The sequence below is a fragment of the Pituophis catenifer genome, unplaced genomic scaffold, assembly GCF_029215685.1.
Source record: "Pituophis catenifer annectens isolate HBS135680 unplaced genomic scaffold, rPitCat1.0.hap2 SCAF_1, whole genome shotgun sequence".
Lineage (NCBI taxonomy): Eukaryota > Metazoa > Chordata > Lepidosauria > Squamata > Colubridae > Pituophis > Pituophis catenifer.
In genome coordinates, this window is record NW_027256881.1 from 182,704,717 (window position 1) to 182,728,081 (window position 23,365).

The 23,365-nt window shown below is 35.1% G+C and overlaps 1 protein-coding gene across 2 annotated transcripts in view; it reads left to right on the top strand.

Annotated features, from left to right (window-relative positions):
• Nucleotides 1-23,365, top strand: part of ANKRD44 (ankyrin repeat domain 44) — a 65,347-nt gene that overhangs the window by 18,478 nt on the left and 23,504 nt on the right. For both annotated transcript variants that reach the window (XM_070956827.1, XM_070956826.1), the window contains exons 9-13: nt 2,692-2,760; nt 4,319-4,459; nt 8,406-8,486; nt 11,456-11,567; nt 22,905-22,976. In XM_070956827.1, the coding sequence (XP_070812928.1) occupies nt 2,692-2,760; nt 4,319-4,459; nt 8,406-8,486; nt 11,456-11,567; nt 22,905-22,976 (475 nt within the window). The remainder of the gene's footprint in view (nt 1-2,691; nt 2,761-4,318; nt 4,460-8,405; nt 8,487-11,455; nt 11,568-22,904; nt 22,977-23,365) is intronic.

Here is a 23,365-nt window from a genome sequence, read left to right on the forward strand (position 1 = left end):
CCACAAGATTGCTGTTATGGAGAAAGGAGGAGGGGAAAGGAGTATTAATATATTTTTGCTGCCTTGAGTTATAAACTAATAAAGGCCAGATAAAAATATAATACATAAATAATAAATAAAAATGCTAAACATTAAGATGTTAAGATTCAGCTGTAAACTACTAACAGCTGTTTCTAGGGTTATATTGCTAAATGTATTTAACTGGAACTAAGCTTCTCTGAACGTTGGTGAGGTGTCCTTCTAAATCAGGGGTGTTAAACTCATGGCCTACAGGCCGGATGCGTCATGTACTGGCCATCCCCCACCTCTATTTTAGTGAAGGGAGAAAAAGTCACGATATGTCACGTGACAACGTGACACCGCGAGTTTGACACCCCTGTCCTAAGTAGGCAGATTTGCTTATGTTGCATCAAGCAATGAAATTTAAATACTTTTTTTTTTTTTAATAAAAAGACCATTCTGGTTCAGAAACCTGAATGTATTTGGAAGGTACCAGGTTGGAGAAGGCTGATCTAACACATGATGGATTCTTGTCTAAAAAATAAAGCTTTACTGCCATAGCAATCTTGACAGGTGTATGTCCACAAATTATTATTTTGTTTTTTTGTTAAGTAGCTACTCCATTGTTTCAAGCAAAACAACAGTTCAATCAGTTCTGAATGTGCAGTGACAGTGACTATGAAGTTAAGCCTTTACAGTACTGGTTTAAATACACTCAGATTATTTTTGGAATGTCTTTACCTTTGCACTTGCTAACATTCATACCACTATATCACAGAGAGGAGAGAATGTTTGAGTACAGCAGTGAGTCAATATTTGGCCAGTCATAAAATACAGTAATAAAATATTTTTTTTCAGAGAGTTGAATTAAAATAATATGCTATACAATTTTTTTACCATGGTGTGCACGTTCATCCCACTGGAGAAGGTTTTTTGCCAATTTTAGAATTCTCAAAAAATCACAGGAAATATGTGCCGTTATTTGGTATGTTTCTATCATATCATCTTCAATACTTTCAGAACATATAGTTTTATGGTTGATGAAGCTTAATTAGAAAATAATTAATTAGAAATTAGCAAGTCTACCTTAATAAGTGAAGCAAGACTTCTGTTTTTAATAATGCAGGGCTGGTACATAAATTTAGAAGCTGCTCTCAGTTTGAGCCAAATATTTTTTAACCTTGTACAGACAGCAATTAAGACGGCATATTGGGATCTCTGTGTGGAAATTTTCACATGATTGTTTCCTTTGAAAATTCTTGATTAGATTTGTAATGCCCAAGTCAGAGGCTCACATATGCAGGTGTGAATTCTGAATCTTTCTTTTCCACGGGCTGATTGTATTGTCACCTAAAATGAGCACTGGTTCATTCTGATAAAGGCTTTGTGAACAGTTCCTATACATGCTAACCAGTACAAATGATATTTTAGAGTTTGAGGAAGACATGCTTAAACATGTTTTCTCACTTAATTTCATTTTTATTTATTAAATTTGTATGATGCCCATCTTACTGTGCGGTGACTCTGGGTGGCTTACAATGATAAAAAGAAAAAGAAAAACAATGCAACAACATGTATCCAATAAGAATAAAACACTATAAAAATACAAATTAGCTATAACTAAAAGATGGGGAGGGAGGGAGGGCATAGAACAAGTAGGGGAGAAGTGGGATCTGTTATTAATCTATCAACCACCTCCAGTGTGATGTTGTCCTATTGGCCAACTGGCAGAGCCAAGTCTTCAAAGTCTTGCATGAAGGTCAGGAGGGTGGGAATCAGGGGTGAAATGCTCCCGGTTCGGACCAAATTGCCTGATCCGGTAGCGATGGAGGCGGGTGGTTCGGAGAACCGGTAGCAAAAATCCCTCCCCCCCCATGCCCAGCTGAGCAGCACAATCATCAGAGGCTTTTTTTTTTTACTTTTAAAAACATTTTTTCTACAACCTCTCCAGCCGAAAAAATGCTTTAAAAAAAAAAAAGCCTCTGATGATCGCACGGCTCAACTGGGATCGTCAGAGATCCCAGCTGAGTTGCCTGATTGGCAGAGGCTTTTTTTCTTTTAAATGCCTCTGACGATCCAAGCTGAGTTGCCTGATTGGCAGAGGCTTAAAAGGCAACTCAGCTTGGATCGTCAGAGGCATTTAAAAGAAAAAAAGCCTCTGCCGATCAGGCAACTCAGCTGGGATCATCAGAGCCTTTTGAAAGCATTTTTTTACAACCTCTTTGCCAAAGAGGTTGTAGAAAAAATGATTTTAAAAGTTTTTTTAAAATGTCCACATCCACCCAGTCACATTACCCCCCCCAGCCACGCCCTCAGAACCGGTAGTAACAAATTTTAGATTTCACCACTGGTGGGAACCGTCCTCACTCCAAAGAGATAGATGTTCGAAAGGACAAGCTTTTCTCCTGGACCCCACCAACCGGAATTCCTTGGCTGACAGGGCCTGCAGCATGCCTCCTCTGGCAGCACGGGTAGAGTGGGCCAATCCCATTGAGATTAAACGTTTCCTGAAGTAACCTGGAACCATGTCATGAATGGCTAATTGTTCATGTTTTACTCACATTTTATCTTGTAGTTTGTTGCTCCCAGTTCCTAAAAGGTTAACCATGATTTTTTTAAACTTTAGACTTTTTTCCTCATCAGCACTATTTTATTTTATTTATGCATCCTTTTCTTTCTGTATCTTTTCAGTAATGTTGAGTGTGTGAAACTCTTGCAGAGCAGTGGAGCAGATGTAAATAAAAAAGACAAATATGGAAGGTTTGTAACAATAAAAACTTCAAAAATCAATGTGGAAGTCTAGATCTTAGTTTCATGATGCCGGAATTAACTGAGCAGGATTAAGAGGAGCTCATGCTTGGCTGCCAAACTTCATCTTTGGAAAACATGTAATACAATTCTTAATACCAATAATTTTCTGGCAAGATCAAGAATATCACATAGGATTTTAGACAAGGCTGCTATTGCTCAATTGCTTATCCTTCTTCGTTTGTGGGATTAGCACTGAATTCAGATGTGAACATTCTCAGTTTGTAATCCTCTTGTCTTTTCCCATCATTTTTCTGTCATATTTTATTCTGAGGAAATCTCTCAGGGAGGAAAAAAATATAATGTTTGCACTGTATCATTTGACTGATAATGCAGGAGACCTCTGTTTGGCAACAGGGAAATAGGTTGTTTTCAGACTGGGAATCCATTGAAGGATGTAGATTAACTGGTCCTAATCTCTTCTCTCCTCCCCTCCCCTCCCCTCCCCTCTCCTCAAAGTAAAAGTAAAAGTTTGAGATTGTATAATAACAACAGCAATAATAAATTTACTTATACTTATACCAACTAGGTGAAGTGCAAACATAACAAGATAGAATTAAGACTGAGACATATAACAGCAATGGCTATGTTTATTACTGTATAAGGTTACAACTTCCTTCATAGGAAATAAACCTTTCCTGTCCAAAGTGTAATCCTAAAAGAGAGAGATGCATGCTATATTAATGGTATATTCTTTCCCCTTTCCTAGTAAGATTTAAATAGTTTAGTTCTATATTATTTTGCACCAGAATTCATCTACCCTGTTTCCCCCAAAATAAGACATCCCCTGATAATAAGCCCAATCGGGCTTTTGAGTGCATGGCAATAAGGCCAAGCACTTATTTCAGGGGTCAAAAAAATATAAAACAGGGTCTTATTTTTGGGGAAACACAGTATATGGCAGAAATAATAATTCAGTATAAAAAGATTAAGTGTAGAATAGACCATTGCTCTGTCTCAGTCATTATTTAAGCAGCTGAATCAGAGTTTTTTAACTTTCTTCTAGTCACTCTTGAGTTATCCCTTGTATTTTTGCACCTTAACCAAGCAACTTTTTGTCATCTGGAAGAGGAAACAACGCACTTATCCTACCTTCTGAAAGTATTTCCCCTAAAATTAAATCATTAATTTTTCACTGGGCATGCAATAAAGGCCATACGAGTATCATCTAACTACAATAACAACAACTTCTGTATAATGTTTTCCTTTATAACAAATCTTACTTATTTTTACAATAAGCCAGTGGTTTATTATGGTTTATTCTTTGTTTATAGTTAGCTGAAAAGCACTTCCTACCCTTTTTGTTTGTTCAATTCTTAGCCATTTCTTGTGTACTTATTTCAAATCTTCACTGAAAAAGAAAGAATATGTTCTGCATTCAATTAAATACTGCTGTTGTATCTCGAAATGGATTCTCCCTATAGTAACGTTGCTGTCAGAAACAGTTAACATAACCGTATCCTGTTACTCAAGTAGTGCCTTGGCTAATATGTTTCTATTTATTTTGCAGAACACCTTTGCACTATGCAGCTGCAAATTGTCATTTTCAATGTATTGAGATGCTGGTAACCGCGGGGGCCAATATTAATGAAACTGATGACTGGGGACGAACAGCTTTACATTATGCTGCAGCCTCAGACATGGACAGAAAGTAAACAAGCTTATTTGTATTCCTTGTTTCTAATTCATTTCTGTTCTCTTTTCTGTCATTTCTATTCTCTTCATCCAGCAATCTCATTTAAGCAAAAACTCTCCTTTGAATCAAATACCTCTTTAATGTCCCAGCTGCTAGAATTGCTTTCAGTAACTACCTGCTCCTCCATATTGAGTTACTTTTGCAATTGCATAGTTTCATCCAGATTGCTGATTTCTGCATAAACCACCTTCAACTTCTTTATATTTTATTCCCTTATTTGTGTTTATCTTGCTACTGTTTTTCACATGGTTAGATATGGTATATAAATGTTTTATCTGCTTTCCAAAGTGTTAGCAAAACTACTGAACAAAAAAAATGACAGCTGCTTTTTTTTTTGTCCTGTTGCTCAAAAATCTTATTGACTGGTATTCTTAAGGCTTTTTTCCCCTGAATATTGAATTTTCTTGAATTAGAAGAGACATTCAGAAAACTCTTATCATATAAAGATGTAAAATAGTATTAAGTTTCAAGCAATGGGATGAAAGTTTGTAAGGAGCATGACATTATGATGGAGTTAAAATATCCTCTTTATATGCTTAATACTCCTGATTCCCATGATTGAATCTCTAAATTTTCTTTCAGTTTGAGTGAATGTTGATATTATAAGCATGTTGTGTTCCACTATGCCAGAATATTTCTGGCTTTGATGCACATTTTGTAATGTAGTTCTCTATATCAGATGCATAAGATTTCTAGCAAAAATATTCTTTAAAATGATAACTTTAAATGAAGTATTTCTCTATAAACTACTTCTCAAAACATAAATATCCTATAATATCTGAAACAATTCCATCAAATTCTAAAGAAATAGTTTTTTATTATGATGAAATTTAGGGAATAGAGAACATTTATAATTTCATGCATTGAAAGGAGTAAATATGTATTTTGACATGATTTGCAAAAATGGACAGCTGCAGACAATCTCTGCTGTCCTTATAAACTTACTGTTTTTGGTATATGTATCTGATTTATAGTTACATGAAGAAGGCTTGCCATGTTAGCATATCAAATAGACCTTATGAACTGAGCATTTCCTTAATTAAGTATGCCTTAAGAAAAATACTAGTCTACCCTATATATATATTGTAAAAGGCGCTTTTGCTTCAGTTAAAAGAACAATTCTACCATAGTAAATGGATGAATAGTATAGTTCATGTGTTCTTTATTCTTCTCTAGTTTCATTAGCCAAGACCCCAATATTATCTCCTATGATGATGTGAAGTGTTCTCCAACCTCCTAAAGGACCATTATCCTAACAAACCTATCTTTTTATCTCAGTGTCAGCAGAACTTCACTGAACAAACACGCACACATCCTGGCATGTATACAGATACATAGACATATGTATATCTGTACCACATGTGTGAGCACACACACATTGCTATTTAGAAAATTGAAATTGGAAAGAAATTTCTGGGCTCAGCCAAGATTTGTGCTTATGAAATAGAATAGAGTCATGATTTAATCATATTTTAAAAATGATAAACTTCCGGCACTTTTGCCTCTATTCTGAGAGCAAGTAAGAATATCTTGAACTCTGGGGAAAGGCTATAATTGAATAGCTGGTTTCTTTGGAGCTATGAATTTCCATACAGTTGAAGTAAAAAAAAAAACCTAGGATCATCTCGCCCATTAGTAGTTGAGTTCAATATAATTTAAACATTAAAATCATAAAAATTCCCTGGTGGATCATACTACTATGTGCCATCAAATTCATGACCTTTTCCCCAGTAGGTTATTGGAAAAATGTTTAAATCTTGAGAAAAAGATTTATTTGAAAAGTGTGTGCCTGAAGACGGAGAATTATGATGAATGACTGAGTTAATCTCCTTCCCCCTTAGTTTCCATTATTGAAAAATAAAGTCATGCATAGAAAAAATACCTAGTTTAGCATAATATTACTTGGAGCTGTCTTGATAAAAAGATTGCTTTAGAAAAAAAAAGCTTTTGTAATTCTAAGCGCTACACAGTTCTACAAACAGTGACCTTGAAGGGACATATACAGTATTAATTAAACCTTTAAGGGTGATGGGAGAACTGGTTTAGTAATGAGAATAATACTGTATATTAACCAGAGATACAACCAGTTAACATTTAAAAATTCCATGTTATATCATTTTCCAAGTAGTTTGGGTAGACTGTGAAATCTAATGAAATAATGTCTCACGTATGCATGGTATTTATTTATATTGTCTTTTGAGGGTAATATTATATGTGAAATTATTTATAATGCTTTAAACCATCAATCAAATAAAGCCCAGTTCCACATATTGCAAATTTTCTACTTGTGTGTACAGTTGTACGCATAAATTAAAATACCACCTGTATTTCTATAATTGCTTGTATTTATTCTCCATCACTGTGAATACACACATGTGGTATTTGGTCATTTAGATTTTTTTTTGTCATTTTCAGTAGTGTTTTTGTCTATGTTAAAATTAAAAATTAACAAATCAATTTCAGAAGAATTTAAATGAACCACAATGTTTTTGTTAAACATTTGAGAGAAACTATGGCAATGTTTTCTTACTGCTGTTAGCTCACTTGTCAGTTGCAAGTTAAATGGATACATAAAAGGTTTCTGTATTGAAGAAGAATATGACTATAATAATGGGCAAGCTAAGAACATCATTAAGATGAATTAATAATGTAATGCCTTGCTAAGATAGCAATTATGAAGCTGTAGGCCTCATGCCTCCTTCAGTGAATTAGCAGGCTATTGCAAACAGGTATTTCATAGATCTTAGTTTGTGCTTACATAAGAAATGGTGTGTGGATTTAGAGAGGAGGAAACTATGGCTGTCATTGTTACTTGTTCTGATTAGCTATTCTACGTGTTTCATCTATACAGGTAGTCCTCGATTTACGACCATAATTGAGCCTAAATTTTCTGTTGCTAAGTGAGAAGTTTGTTAAGTGAGTTTTGCTCCAATTTTTTTTCTTGCCACATTTGTTAAGTGAATCACTGCACTTCTTAAATTAGTAACACGGTTATTAAGTGAATCTGGTTTCCTCATTGGCTTTGCTTGCCAGAAGGTAGCAAAAGATGATCACACGACCCCAGGACACTGCAATTGTCATAAATATGAACCAGTTGCCAACTATCCAAATGTAAATCACATGACCATGGGGATGCTACAACAGTCATACGTGTGAAAAATGGTCATAAGTCACTTTTTTTCAGTGCCATTGTAACTTTGAATGGTCACTAAATGAACTGTTGTAAGTCGAGGACTACCTGTACTTTTGCCAATGGGAAAATAATGTCTTTAAAATTGAATAATACTTTTATACCCTAGTATTCCCAACAACTATTTTTTTAATTACTCCACTGTCTTCCGATACTGGTGTCACAGCTAACACCAATTCATATTGTACCTACATTGAATTAGATATGATTGCAATTTCTGCCATTGCAGAAGCCTTTTGGGAAGAGTCTAGAATGGAGAAAATTGTAGAGGAGTTGAACACATAAGTAGTATTTGTGTAGAGTATCCAATAAAATGTTCCTTCTAGATTGGATACACTACTTTCTCCATGGAAATATGGAGCTTCATGGAGACTTTTATCGGTGAAATTATATAGCTGAATCGATATTTAGGACGAGGTTGGAATTAGTGAGGGAAACTGTTTCTAGCAAAGATGAGCAGAAATGATAAATATCAGAAAGCAATTCCAACAATATTGTAGCTGAATGTGATGCTGTGGTGTAGAACGAGGACCCTAGAAATACTTCCCATTTCTGAGTGCTCTTTATGACTCTTGCCATGTGCCAATCTGTGAAACATTTATATTAAAAAGTTTCCTGGTAGCACTCATAAATGTATTTACTGCTTGAAGTGAAACGATAAAGAGTAGTTTATACCAAAGAATCTCAAAATGAGTTGCCTTTTTCATTCAGAAAGAATATTTTGGGTAACTCCCATGAAAACTCTGAAGAAATTGAAAGATCCAATGAAAAGAAAGAAAAAGAAGCTGCATTGTAAGTTTGGTATCAGTACAGCGCTTTGACCACATCTCTGCATTATGCTTCTCCTTCTGTGGATTGCAGTTATGTCATTCCTTAGTTTTGTTCTGTGTCTCTGTTTACTGCTGGATTTGACATCTGAAACCATAAAATGCTTACTGTAGGGTTCTTGTTTATTGATGTAGATGTATGTTTATGTGTACTGACATATTTCATATTTAATTATTTTAAAAAGTTACGTAGCATCTACAAAACAACAAAAGCAACATCATGACACAAGCACAGCTCCTTTCATACATGCATCATGGCATTGCATGCAGAGCTAAAAAGAGCAATGCTTACAGTTTGGGGGAATAATATTGCTTTAATCATTTTGACCGAACATGAGTCACTTATTCACCTAAATTGTTTACCGTCCATTAACAAAACTCCATCTTTTTTGGGTTGAGGCTAGATTTACTGGCTTTTATCCAATAAACCCCATTACTGAAGTGTTACATTAACTAATCTACCTGAAACTGATAGGGTGCTACAGAACTGCAGGTTATCAATAAATTGATGGGACTTCATTAAAAACTTCATATGATCTCCCCCAGCAGTTTAATGTAAACATTGAACAGTATGGCACCAAAGCCATTTAAATGATATAGCCTTGAGCAGAAATTCCCCAGTAGCATTGTCTAGAGATAGACCTAACTCAGTCACTCCAAAATAATTGATTGTATTAGAAACACTTGAAAGGTCCTATAGAATTCCACATTTCTCTGCTTGTAAAGAGAGGGGATTATCCCACCACCTAATCAAGGCACATTTAGTGCCAAGACCACTAAGACCAAGGCCAAGGTATACTTCTGTTAAAAGTCAATTTTATTCAAGATTGTCTGGATCTGATTATCTACCAACAGCTCAAGCACCCTTCCCAGAAAGATGTTTGCTTACTTTCTTTAATTAAAATTCTACTATTCCTGCTTTTAAGAAGAAATGTATAAACACCTGGATCTAGCTAAACACTCCCTTTCTATTACCTGAATAAGCCATGAGAAGCAACGTTTGACCAAATAAATGCCTATTTGAACTCTATACAGTTCCTTGAACACATTGTTATGCCTTGAAGCTCTCCTGGACTCAACTACTATCTAATTGCCAAAACTACAGAATCCAAGTCAAGACAATTACAATAAATTTTGCCCTCAAAGGATCTTGGTGGCATGTCACATGAAACTACCTTAGTTAGGTTCTACATTCTTCTATTTAATGAGAACTCGAAAGGTTCCAAGTCACTTGGAAAAGTTCCACTGGATATCACTAAGAGAATACAGTGGTGGTGGGAAAATGTAATGAGATCTTAACAGTGTCCAAAAATGAGTTTTTCTGCAGGTGTCTCTATTTATTTCAGCTTGGTATATACCAAGGATTTAGAAGAAGAAGTTCACAAACAAACATTTGCTGTCTATGCCAGAAAATTTTCCTTTGTTATCTGGAATCAACTAGAATCCATTAATTTTCAGAATCAAAATCTTAATTCTAACAGATTCCCCATCCCTAAAGCAGGTAATAATTGATAGACGTCTAAAAATCTCAGCAAATCTGACTTTTGTAAAGGAGTAGATTTAACATCCCCTAATTTCAAAGTGCTATACTCCTTCCTGGCAAACCCCACCCCAGAAATCCATAGAAGATTGTCTACATGTGTTGACCTAGTTATGTCTATGTATGTTGGTGTTTTTAAAGATGTGTATGTGTGTGTGTGTTAGCTGTTGTTGTAGCCTTTTAATAAGGCTTGAAAATTGGTTCTGTCATCTTTATGTCAAGAAGATTGTAATAAGTACTGTAAGGAAAATCTTTCCTTCATAAACTTGATACTTCAAGTTGGTATATCTTTCTGATTATTGTTGTACCTTTTGTTATATCAATAACTAATATCTTGAATATGCATAGTGGTTAGTGATGTATCAAATCTCTGTCATAAAGAGTTTCCTTAAAAAAGGAAACAAAAGGAAAGGAAACATAATAAAAACAGTTGACATTAACATTTAGTAATTATTGGGAACTATGTTAGACTCCAATATCCAGAATAGTTTCTTCAGTTTGAATAGCTGTATAGCAAATAACATTTCAGCAGATAGTCATTGAAGAGCTAAAGTGACAAAAAGCATTTCTCATTATCACTGTGTGGTTATTTGAAACACAAAAGCTGTCTCTGGCTGTATAGATAGCAACTCTTATTGCCACATATTGGAATCCTCAGTTGAGAAGGATGTAACTAAAATCTGGCTAATCCCCAGCATAGAAAAAAAATACCCTGTTTTCCCCTGATAATAAGCCCAATTGGGCTTTTGAGCGCATGGCAATAAGGCCAAGCGCTTATTTCAGGGTTCAAAAAAAAATATAAGACAGGGTCTTATTTTCAGGGAAACACGGTATTTAATATGTGGTTAATTCACTCATAGAAACAAAACATTCTAGAAAATGGTATAGTGGGAATGCTTTTAATTGGATCTTATAGCAAGAATATAACTTCCAGGCCATTACTATTGTACAAAATCCCAGTGAATATGGTAGAACTGAAGATTCAACAGGTACAGGATTCTGTTAAGCATCACGGGCCTGGTGGCTCAGCAGACTGATAGCATTGTGATTAACACCAGCTGTCTGCAATTACTGTAAGTTTGAATCTCACCAGGCTCAAGGTTGACTCAGCCTTCCATTCTTTCTAAGGTAGGTAAGTTGAGGACCCAGTTTGTGGGGGCAATAAGCTGACTTTGTATAAATATACAAAAGTATGAAGGCTATTGATTAACGCATTGTAAGCCGCCCTGAGTCTCCGGAGAAGGGCGGCATATAAATCAAATTTTAAAAAAAAAGTAGAAATAAAAAGTTGGTATTACACAGTTTTAATATTACAGTGAATGTTTATCTCGGTATCAGTCATTACATATAGTTAAATGGTAACATTTTGGTTTATATTTCTAAACAATTCACAGGTGTCTAGAATTTCTTCTTCAAAATGAAGCTAACCCTTCAATCCAAGATAGAGATGGCTATAATACAGTGCATTATGCTGCTGCTTATGGACACAGGCAGTGTCTAGAACTGGTGAGTAAGCCTGAAACAGTGCTGAAATGCTACATTGCAAAAGTGACTGCCAAATAAAAGATATCCTTAATTTTGCAGAGCTATTATCATTATTCTTTGACACTGAACAATGTTACGCTTGTAAATTTGCCCAGGAATATGGCTATGCAGGAGAGGTACTAGCATTTTCATTACTTCACTACTTCAACATTAAGTTGATAGAGAAGCCAAGCATATTCAGAATCAAGGTGTGAAATTCTTCTGGATTGCAAGTTCAGAAGCCTATGGAATATGTAGTGATGAGGAGATGAAAAGGACACACATTTGCCATGATCGAATCATGACAATATCCTCTGGGATATGCACTGAGGATGTGATGAGTGAAAATGTTTGGAACTAACTTTCTTGATGGCCTACTCAATATTTGCTATACATTGTTTGAGAACACCCTTGTTAGGCCAGCTATCAAAGTAAACTAATATTTTCTCATGAAAGTTCTTGGTACCATTCAACTCCTAATTTTTCAAGAAAAGTCCAATCATTATAAGTCGTTATCTTAAAGGGATAGTTTTTCCAGAAACCCTTGCCATAGATTGCGTGTATCTGAGCTTGTGCATTGTAACCCACCCAAGCAAGTATCAGCTCCACTATATGCTGTGCAATTACTTAATTAAGTTTGTTACTGTCACTGTGGCCAAAAGGTTTCATACCTGCATTTATCTAAGTTCCCCATAGCAATATACAGTACTTGGTGAATACAAGGCTGTCTGTGAAATTAGTTAGATAATAAGTTGTTGTGTCACTATTTTGCAGAAGCTGATCCATAGGAAAGCAGAAATATTTAAAGCTATTAAATTTATAGCTTTTGGTAATTTTATAAGTTGGAGTTCCTTTTTATTATCATAGTTCAACATCTTTACTTTTAAAATAAGCATGCTGACTGACTATCAAATGTCACAGTCCAGAAGTTTAAAAAAAGTAGTTGTGCTGTCATAATAGTATCTCAGAATGAAAAGGAATGACAAGATTTTTGAGAGGTCAACAATTCATAAAATATGTGAATGACAGAGCTAGGCACTAATGGATAAGTGAGCGTTACAGTAGTCTGCTTTTACTATGTTAAAATCAGTTTCATTTTACAATGAATTCATTCTTGATTTCCCTAATTCTTTTGAGCCCTTAGTGATCAGCAATAGTAAGTGTGATCGTTCAATGGTATTTCACAGTCATAAGATGGTGGGTTTTCTTTAAAGATAACCAGCATCTTGAATTGCACCCAGAAACCGTATCAGCCAATATAGCTCACAGAGCAATGGTGTCACATAGGCATTCTGAGGTGTGCCCATTACTCTTTGCATCTCTGCATTCTGGTCTAGCTGTAGTTTCTGAATGGTCTTTAAGGGTAACCCCCATTTAGAAATGCATCGTCCAATTGTGAGATTACAAGTGGGTGCTTGATTATCTGGACGATCTCCTGAACTAGGCAGAAGTGCAAAGACAATGCCTTAGGCTTAGATGAAGGCAAAGGCCTTCTTTGCCATAGTTGCCACCTATTTTTTGAGCAGGAAATGTGAATCCAAGAAACTCCCCAGGTTGCACAATAGTTTCAAATGGGGAAGTACATTCCCATCCAAGCAGAAGACGGAGAATTCCCAGAATTGGGGGATCCAAATACATTGTCAAGATGTATTCTCCCCACTGACTTCCGGTTTGCGAGCCTCGGCGACGGCGGTGTTTCTTTAAAGACCGCCAGCCCCGCCGCCTGTAGAGCCGCCCTGCGATCGAGAAGCGGCTCGAAAACTCCAAAATCTTGAAGATTGAAGGAGAAGAGATAGCAGGGTACAGGTTGAGCCCCTGTAACCCCCCAGGGAACTGTTTCTGGGGAGGAAACAGGCGTGGCTCCCTTCCAACCTGCTGAAACTCCGGGCGGCGTGGGACGTTTCTGCTAATTAGCAGAACAAGCCGGCAGCAGCAAACTCTTAAAGCGAAAGGAACTAATTTTAACAAACAACGGAAATATCAACTTGAATCCAGAAACTTGAAAACTGCAAGTATCAGTGCTTTGTTGACTTTCTAATTTAAAAGAGAAAGTGAGTGAGTGAAAGTGATTTGAAAAAAAATGGCGCCCAGCATTTGAGTTAACGAGCTAATGAAAGTGGATTTGTGAAGCCTTCCTGCTTTGTTACAAAGTTATAAAGCTGCTACAAAGTTGCTCTATCTAAAGAAAAAATTTCTTTTTCTAAAATTTGACTTTGTTTTACTTCTGCTTCACTTGATTAAATCTGGGGGACTTTTTTAGAAGCTTTTGTGGAAGAGGGAAAGGAAAAAGAACTTCCCTCTTTAGAAAAATTAGCTTACGTGGCACAATGGCTTCAAAGAAGCAGGAAGGGAAGGCATCAGGGGGGGGATCCCCCACACATAAACATCAAACGCAACTTCCCCCTGCTCAACAGTTACAAACTCAGAAAAAAGAACTTGATGTGGGAGATTTAAAAGACTTTATTTCTAAAACTTTGGATGAAAAATTTCAAGAATCTCAACAGGAAATAGATCATAAACTTCAAAAATCACATGAGGAATTTCTGCAGGAAATTAATGAAGTTAAAGATATGGTGAAGCAGAATCAAAATATGGTGACCAAAAAAATATCAGAAGTGGCGTCTGGCCTGGCAAATTTTATTGGGAAAGTTGATTTTAAAGTTGAAGAACTCAAATTAGAAGTTAATGTTAGGATGAAAGATAATGACTATAAAATTGAAGAAGCTGATAATAAAATGCAGAGAATTGAAGATGAGATTGTCATGATACAATTCCGGGCGATGGAATTTGCCATACGGCTTCGGGGAATTCGAGAGGAGGAGAGACAGGACTTGAGACAAGTTTGCTCTGAAGCCCTGGCTAAGATCTTACAAGTTAACCCTGATCTGGTATTTCACAAAATAGATAAAATTTACAGAGTGAACTCTTGGGTGGCCAGACAAAGACAACTGCCTAGAGATGTGGTCATATATTTTACTGAGAGAGAAATTAGAAATGAAATCCTCCAAAAATCTTTTCACACCTCTGTACAAGTGGGGGGCTCACGACTTGTAATTTTTAAAGAATTACCTCCTAAAATGCTGAAAGCTAGAAAAGAATTTGGTTTTCTTGTTAAGGAATTGAAAGACTTACAGATACCCTTCCGGTGGGATGCGCCAGCTGGGATAATTTTTAGATATAAGGGAGAAGGATATCGATTGAATACTGTGGAGAAGGCACAACATTTTTATAGTACTATTCTTAAGGAAAGAACACCATCTCCACGTACATCTACAGTTTTGGAGATTAAGGAGAGTGAAGAGAGGCAATTGGAAGAACAGCCTAAGCAGGAATTAGAAAATGTGCAAGGTGCAGAAGGAGGTTTTCTGAGTGAGCCCTTGCTGGATTCTTCTCCAATTTTGGATTTGATTCAGTTGACTGAAGTTAAAGATCAACGTATAACTAGAGCTCAATCCAAATTACTTAAACAAAAGCAACAACAACAACAGGAAAGACAAGACAAGAAGGCAGCAAAGAGTACCCCACAAGAGAGTGGAGCTATGGGAGGAGCAAGATCGAAGCTCTTGGATGAACTTCAAATATTTTGCTCTGCGCTCCAGAAACAGGCCGATGACCCTTAAGTGTTTATCTTGGAATGTTAATGGGTTGAATTCAGCACAGAAAAGGAAGAAACTATTTACATATTTGAAACAATTTAATAATGATATAATATGTTTACAAGAAACGCATATTACAACTCAAGATCAGAAATATCTGATAAATTCAAAATTAGGAGTACATTATATATCTTCAACTTCGCAGAAAAAGAATGGTGTGGTTATTTATGTAAATAAAAAATTAACAGCAAAAGTTATAGAAGTAGATCAAGATGGTAGGTTTGTAGCAATTGAATTGCTTACAGCAAATGGTCAAATTCTTTTGATTGGAATTTATGCTCCCAACCAACAACAGGATTGTTTTTACAAGATGTTACATACTAAAATAGTGCAATGGGACTATAGATCTATTTTATTTATGGGAGATTGGAATGGAGTAATTGATTCTAAATTAGACAAAAAGAGCTTGGCAAAGTCTAGAATTAGACTACCGCAGACTTTTTTTGATTTGAAAGAAGATATGGAACTAAAAGATGTTTGGAGAATACATAATCCAAATGAATTGGATTACACTTTCTTTTCCGATAGACATAGATCCTTTTCTAGGATTGATTTTATCCTGTTGTCAAATGATCTACTTATTAAGACAAAAAGAACAAAGATTTTTCCAAGAACTTTGACTGACCATAGCCCTGTATGGATAGAAATTGAGATGGATAAGGTTGAGAGACGTTCTTGGAGATTAAATGAGAATTTGTTTAGATATGAAAAAAATACAATAGAACTTAAAAAGCATTTGAAAGAATTTTTTGAGATAAATTTGAATAAAGGTACCCCAATTGAAATTGTTTGGGACGCTAGTAAAGCTTATATGAGAGGGGTACTTATCTACATGAATTCTAAACATAGACTGTTCCGACAAAAGAAAAGATCTGAGTTGGAAATGGAAATAAAGAATAAGGAACAATTACTTATTAAAAACCCAACAGATGAAAGAATACGAAGTGCTATAAAACTTTTGAAAGACCAATTTCAAATGCTTATGGCGGAACAAGTTGCAACAAGTTTACAATACGCGAAGCATAATACATTTTGCAATGCCAATAAACCGGGCAGATGGTTGGCTTACACACTGAGGAAAAAACAAAGTATACGGACTATTGATAGTATTAACATTGGAGGGAAAGAAATTTTTCAACAAAAATTAATTAAAGAAGCTTTTGTGGATTATTATACTAAATTATATGCCAAAGAAGAGGTGCAGAATGGACTTATAGAAAAATATTTAAAGGATAAGAGAGTTACAAAAATTACTGATCAACAAAAGGAAAGAATGAATTATCCTATAACAGAGGAGGAGATAATAGCAGCAATTAAGCAGCTAAAAACAGCCAAAGCTCCTGGCACGGATGGTTTGACTGCAGTGTATTACAAAACTTTACAAGCTGAAATGGTGGAACAACTTAGAGATTTATTTTGCAATATTCAACAAGGGGGTAAAATACCCCCATCTTGGACAACTGCTTATATATCTCTGATACCAAAGGAACAAGTTGGTCCTAAAAAACCAGAGAACTACAGACCAATATCTCTTTTGAACACAGACTATAAAATTTATGCGAAGGTATTAGCCAACAGGTTGATGCCAGTAATCCAAAAAGTAATTCATGAGGACCAAGCGGGATTTATTGAGGGCAGATATATGAAGGATAATGTAAGGCAAGTAATAGACTTATTGGAATATCTTGATAAGAATAAACAGATTTCTGCAGTGCTGGTTTTTTTGGATGCGGAGAAAGCCTTTGATAGAGTGGATTGGAACTTTCTACTAAAGACTTTAAAAAAGATGGGCTTTGGGGACCAATTTATACAGTCGATTTCAGCAATTTATCAAGAGCAAAAAGCACAGATTATTATTAATGGAAGTTTGACGACAGAGTTTAAAATTGAAAAAGGAACAAGACAGGGATGTCCGTTGTCCCCACTTTTATTTATATTAACATTGGAAGTCTTGCTAAATACAATACGGGACTCAAAAATTTTGAAAGGTATAGTGATAAGGCAAGAGGATTATAGAATAAAGGCATTTGCAGATGATCTGGTTGTTACCCTATCACAACCAATGGAATCAATAATCCTGATGAACGACATTATACAAGACTATGGTAGAGTTTCAGGTTTTAAACTGAACTCAAAAAAGACTAAAATGATAGTTAAGAATATGACACAAGATCGTAAACACGAGCTTGAAAGGAGGGCAGGTTTTGAAATTGTACCTAAGGTAAAATATCTTGGAATTCAGGTTGCAGAATCAAATATGAAATTGTTTCAAAATAATTATGAGGTGTTGTGGCGAGAGGTTCAGAAAGACATGGAGACTTGGAAAAAGCTGCAACTGTCTTTACTTGGAAGAATAGCAGCAGTTAAGATGAATATTTTGCCAAGATTTCTGTTTTTGTTCCAAATGATTCCGGTGCTTAAAAGTGATAAACAACTGAAAGTCTGGCAGTCTGGTGTGAATAAGTTTGTCTGGAACGAGAAAAAGCCGAGAGTGAAATTGAAAATTATGCAAGATGTTCCAGAAAGAGGAGGCCTTAAACTCCCAAACCTACAGTTATATTATGATGCAGCAGCTTTAACTTTAACAAGTGACTGGTTTGGAAATAAAAAGGCTGGAATATTGAATGCAGAAAGTTTTGATCTTGAATTTGGATGGCATGCTTACTTATTCTATGAAAATAAAGTGGATAAAGTATTTAAAAGTCATATACTTAGAGACTCCCTGATGAAAGTTTGGAAGAAGCACCGACTCAAATGGGATTATAAAATACCGCTATGGCTGGATCTTGGTCATACCTTGTGGAATACAAATATAATGTCACTCGGGGGGTTTTTATATAAAGAGGTTCTTTTTACAGATGCGGGCAGATGGCAGCTGAAGAGATTGCAGACACTGTTGGACGAAGGGATTAATTTAACCTGGTTACAATATAATCAATTACAAATGAGATGGAAAGAGGACCAAAAAACTGGTATTATGTTGCATGAGGAAGAATTGGTTAGACATATAAGAGAGAAAGGTCCAATGCATATTAAAAGGCTTTATAATGTTTTGTTAGAAAGAGATTCAGAAACGGAATTAGTTAAAGATTGTATGATTAAGTGGGCACAGAATTTTGAAGAACCAGTGATGCTGGAAACTTGGGAAAAAATTTGGGTTCAGAATGTTAAATTTACACAGTCGCAAAACCTGACAGAAAATTTTTATAAAATGTTTTATAGATGGCATTTAGATCCTAAAAAGTTGTCATGTATGTACCCTAATGTTCAGCCAAAATGTTGGAGATGCGAATGTTTGGATGCTACGTATTATCATGTATGGTGGACCTGTAGGAAAGTTAAGGCTTTTTGGATAAAAATTTGGTGGGTCATGCAGAATGTTTTGAAGAAAAAAATTCAATTTTCTCCACAATTGTTTTTATTGGGTATAGTTAAGGGTTTTACACGGGGTGAAATAAAACTAATATTGTATATGATAACAGCAGCAAGATTGTTGATAGGTAAATACTGGAAGAATGAAGCTTTGCCTACTATCGAGGAATGGACTTTGAAGATGGCCAGTTTTGCAGAGATGGCGAAGATTTCAGCGTATTTAAAAGATTGTTCACAAGAGACTTATGAATGGGAATGGAAAAGGTGGATAGAATATGTTCAGAACAAATACCAAACTAGAAAGTATCAAATAGCTTTTATTTGAAAATAATGTATTAGAAATATTTTAATGTAAAGAGACAAAGAGGAAAAATTATATAGGGGGAGGGATGGGTTCAGGTTTATTTATTAGTGTTATTAGTTATGAGTATGTAATAGGGAAGTCTGGGGGGGGAGGGTTAGGGAGGGTTAGGGAGGATGGGAAGTTTGGGGAGGGTGGTGGGGGGGTGAAAAAAGGGGTGAAAATGTAATTGTAAAACTTTTGCAATAAATACAAGATGTATTCTCCCCACCAGACTTGCACATCCTCAAACATTGGGAGAGAACATCAATAGCACTGTTTGGAGGTCTTAGGGCAAAACCTACAATTAGGTATCAACAATATATTGATGGCACCAGACCCTAACCAAAGTGCTCCAAAACCTTCAGCACATCAACCCCTTCATGAGATTTCAGATAGTACAATTACCTCTATTTATGACTTGAAAATAATTTAATGCTACTTCAATTAATAGTACTGTGAATTACAATAATCATAGTTATATTGATACAATATATCAGCAACAATAGCAATAGTGGATAGTCCCTCAAGCTTCGGGGTTGATATTGATTACTTTGTGGAATCCTGCCCTAAAATAATAAATGACCTCTCCCAACTGTTTCATATAGAAGTTAAACAGAAGGGTGAGAACATTAAGTCCCAAGGCCCATCACCAGTGAAACTGAAAATTTATTAGTGCTTTAATACGCATAATCTCAGATACCTAATTTGTGTGATTATAGTTGCTGATCAAACACGGAGGAGTCAGAGTCATAATTGTACTCCCCAAAGGCACATTATTCCTTTTTCAAATGTGTCAATAAATACTTATTATGAGTCAGTTTAGGCTGACAAATCCTATTGCCTGGAGGTATTTATATAGAAACTTGGCAAAAGCATTTTTCCAGGACATCAATTTTAATAGCATCATATAAAATTATAGAAAATTCCCATGGTAATTTATCTTCAATTAGTATGAAGAAATAAGTTTGTTAAGAGCTGGAAAACTGTTAGCAGTTTTTTTAAAGTTTATTTTTTTCAGTAAATTTGTCATTGCCTATTTTCTTGTTGTGTGCAGCTGAAAACCTAAAGAGCTCTCAGTTTTAAGTTTGTGTTTATGATTACATTACAACAGATTTCAGTATTTTCAGCAGCAAACCAATTAACCTTTATTTACCTGTATCTCATCTGCTTTCTGATTAATAGCTTGACTGTATTTTAAAAAATACTTCCATATCTGGATTTTTTTCCCCATGAAAAATGACTATCTCCATCCTTTTTTTTCACTCTGAAATTGACTTGTCACCTTGTATAAAAAAGATTTCTAGTGTTTTCATGTTGATCCTTGGGTAACCTGGTCATAATCATGGACTGAGATAAAAATAATTAGAAATAATAAAATTGGCTTTTTATTTGGAAGGCCTTTTGGAGAATGAGCAACAAAGACCGAGAACAGAGTTAGCAGGTATTTTATTTTTAGAGTTTATGTGCCTGAGATTAATACAGTCATAGCTCATGAAACTGAAAACAAATGGTTGAAGTACTATACTCATACTATGCACTGGCAAAATCTAATAAAATCTATTGCAGCTGTTACCGAGGTCTGGTTCTCTTGACATCTTAACTGAAACACGTTAAAAGAATGTTTAAAAGTCAATGGCATCTGCCTTCCAATGAAGGTGGCGGCTTGTCTGTCTCACACAGATTGAAAAGAAATGTACCGTAGTGACAGTCAGCATTCCACCCAAAGTGTTCAGTTCAATTATCATTCCATGTGTCAGTACGCTGCACACACTCTAGTTGGTGTCACACAGGCAACAATGTGTAGCCTCTAGATTAGTATTCTTAGCTTGAATAGAATAGTGTGAGTGTGCTTGTGGTGAACAGGGCTTTGACTGAATTCCTGATATCCTAGACAAAATTTGCTAAATGTGCTGGTATTATCCTTACCATTTGTATGGAATTTGCATCTGGCACAGATACAATTGTGTTAGGTAATCTGATAAACTGATCTACAAGTGAAAAGTACTAAGAATGTGATCAAATCAAATCTTTATTACATTGTAATCCAGCATAAGGTGGGTAGGATACAATCAGTTTAAGGGGGATTCATAGGATTAAAAAGCATAGAAGATATATCGAAATCTAATTTAAAAGGAAAAAAATGCTAAACATATATGTTATGTATATATAAAACAAGAGTCTAAAAAAAAATCTAGAGGGATGGAATCCAAAAATATATATGTTCCACTACATCTACTTAATGTTGCTATTCCTCCAGATTTGTAATATGTGTAAAATGAAACAAAAACTTTATCGATGGTTAAGGAAAAGGATACATAGATCTGAATGCAAGTAATCTGATCTTGTGGGGCAGACTTGATGAATTCATCCTTGTGAAGTGATGAAAAGGCTAAAATCATGTCTGAAAATATAAATTAGTATAATCTAAATTGTTCTGGTTGTGTATGAAGTAGAAATCCATAGGTTGGTGATAGTTGCATGTTATGTTCCAGTGAATGACAGTAATGTAATAACCATAATAGTTTTGGGGGGAAATTATAACATTCAAAATTACAACATTTTGAATGAATGCAATTTGCTCAGGCATTAATAACAACGGTATATAAATGAACATAAATGAACAATTGCTGCAAAAAACAATGAAAGTTTTATAATGTGTATGTAGACAAAAAGATAATTACAAAGACTGAAATAAAAAATCAATTTACAGTTAAATGTTAAAAGGCAGACAAAATGTAGGGTAATTCTGAGAGAAATAAAAATTTGTTTTGGAAGTACAGAGGAGGCTAAACGAAAAGCTTCCATCAGAATGCATGACATTAAAAATAGAAGTGATTTAGTGATTAAATTATTTGGGATGAAATTGAAGTGAAAGAATGGCGGAATGAGTTAAAGATTTACTATTTGTTCTTCAGTAAATTATTGAGAAATACATGATTTGTAGTAAATGTTATTTAATTTGTGTGATGCAGTAAAAAGAGTATGAATCTGAAAATTTATGTATCAATTATACCTAAATAATTAAACATGAGAGTAGGTAGATGACTTTATTTGGTAAATGTTTTCTTAAGATGGGACAATTATTGGAAAAAGGGGAAATATAAAAATAATGGATAATATGTGATAATATTTGAAAAATATTCATCCTTAATATTCATTAACGAATGAATATTTGTCAAAAGCAATACTTTTTATTTTAAAAGAGTGCTTCTGGACTTCTTTTCTGCAAGTAAGTCAACTGGGCCTGGTATGTCAGGAGAAACCTAAAAATAGTTGAATACAAAAAACAAGAAAACATTGAATCAAGAAGATAAGACTGACTGAAGGCAGATTAAATACCAAAGTGAGTAAGCGCTACAGAAGAAATGCTTTGAAAGGTTCTGGTTAGAAAGAGAATGAATGAGGGTATAATTGAGTGGGTGAAGAGAGAGGAAGCTATAATTGTTGTTGATATGATTCGGAAAAAGAGATGAGAAATGTAAAGAACACAAGATAATTAATAATTGAGAGCTAGTTTGGTCTAAGTTGCTGAACTAGAAACTGGAAGACAGTGAGGTCTTCTTTCGACAAGAAAACCATCTGGGTGATTTTAGTACAGTCATTCTCAGCCAACCTACCTAATAGAGTTTTTGTTGTGGAAAAATAGGTGGGAGCATTCTGCATCCAGCCTTGAGTTGTTTAAATGAAGACGTATTATAAATGTTGCTGTTACTATCTTCCTTGCAATCTCTGCATAAAATTCTCAGATGTTCTGAAGAATCCCCAGTATTTCATAGCAAATTAAAAGACAGGAAAAGTTTTAGGGAAGAACAATTCACAAACATCAATTCCTTTCCATCTAGGTTTAGTGTCTCTTATTAACTCAGGGGACACATGTTAAATATACATGTTACGTACTTTACCTCTTCATCATAGGTATAAATGATTTCCTTCTTTTGTTTGTCCTAGCTTCTGGAGAAAACAAATAACTTTTTTGAGGAAACAGATTCAACATCAGCAAGAAGTCCTTTGCATTTAGCTGTAAGTATAGGTTGGGTGAAATGCTTTCTAATAAGATCAAATAGCCTTCTGTTTCTTATCTAAAATATACTGGTTGTTACTTATGATGAGTCTTCTTTTCTTTGAGGTATATCCAAATCTCTCCAGCCAAATTCAAAGCCCAAGATCCCCAAGTGAAAACATCGCTATTGCATGAAAGCTAACACTTTCTAAACACCTCCTCTTAGAGATGGGGAAAGAGTTGAAGTCAGTTTTAGTTAAGCTAGTTTGGGAGCTGATATAAATATGCAACTACTTAGAATAACAAATTCAAGAACTGTGTGATGGTTTATACTATGTTCAAATTATTCATATAAAGACTACCTATAGTCTGTAACCTTCAACTGGATGAAATTATGCGTCTCAGGGCA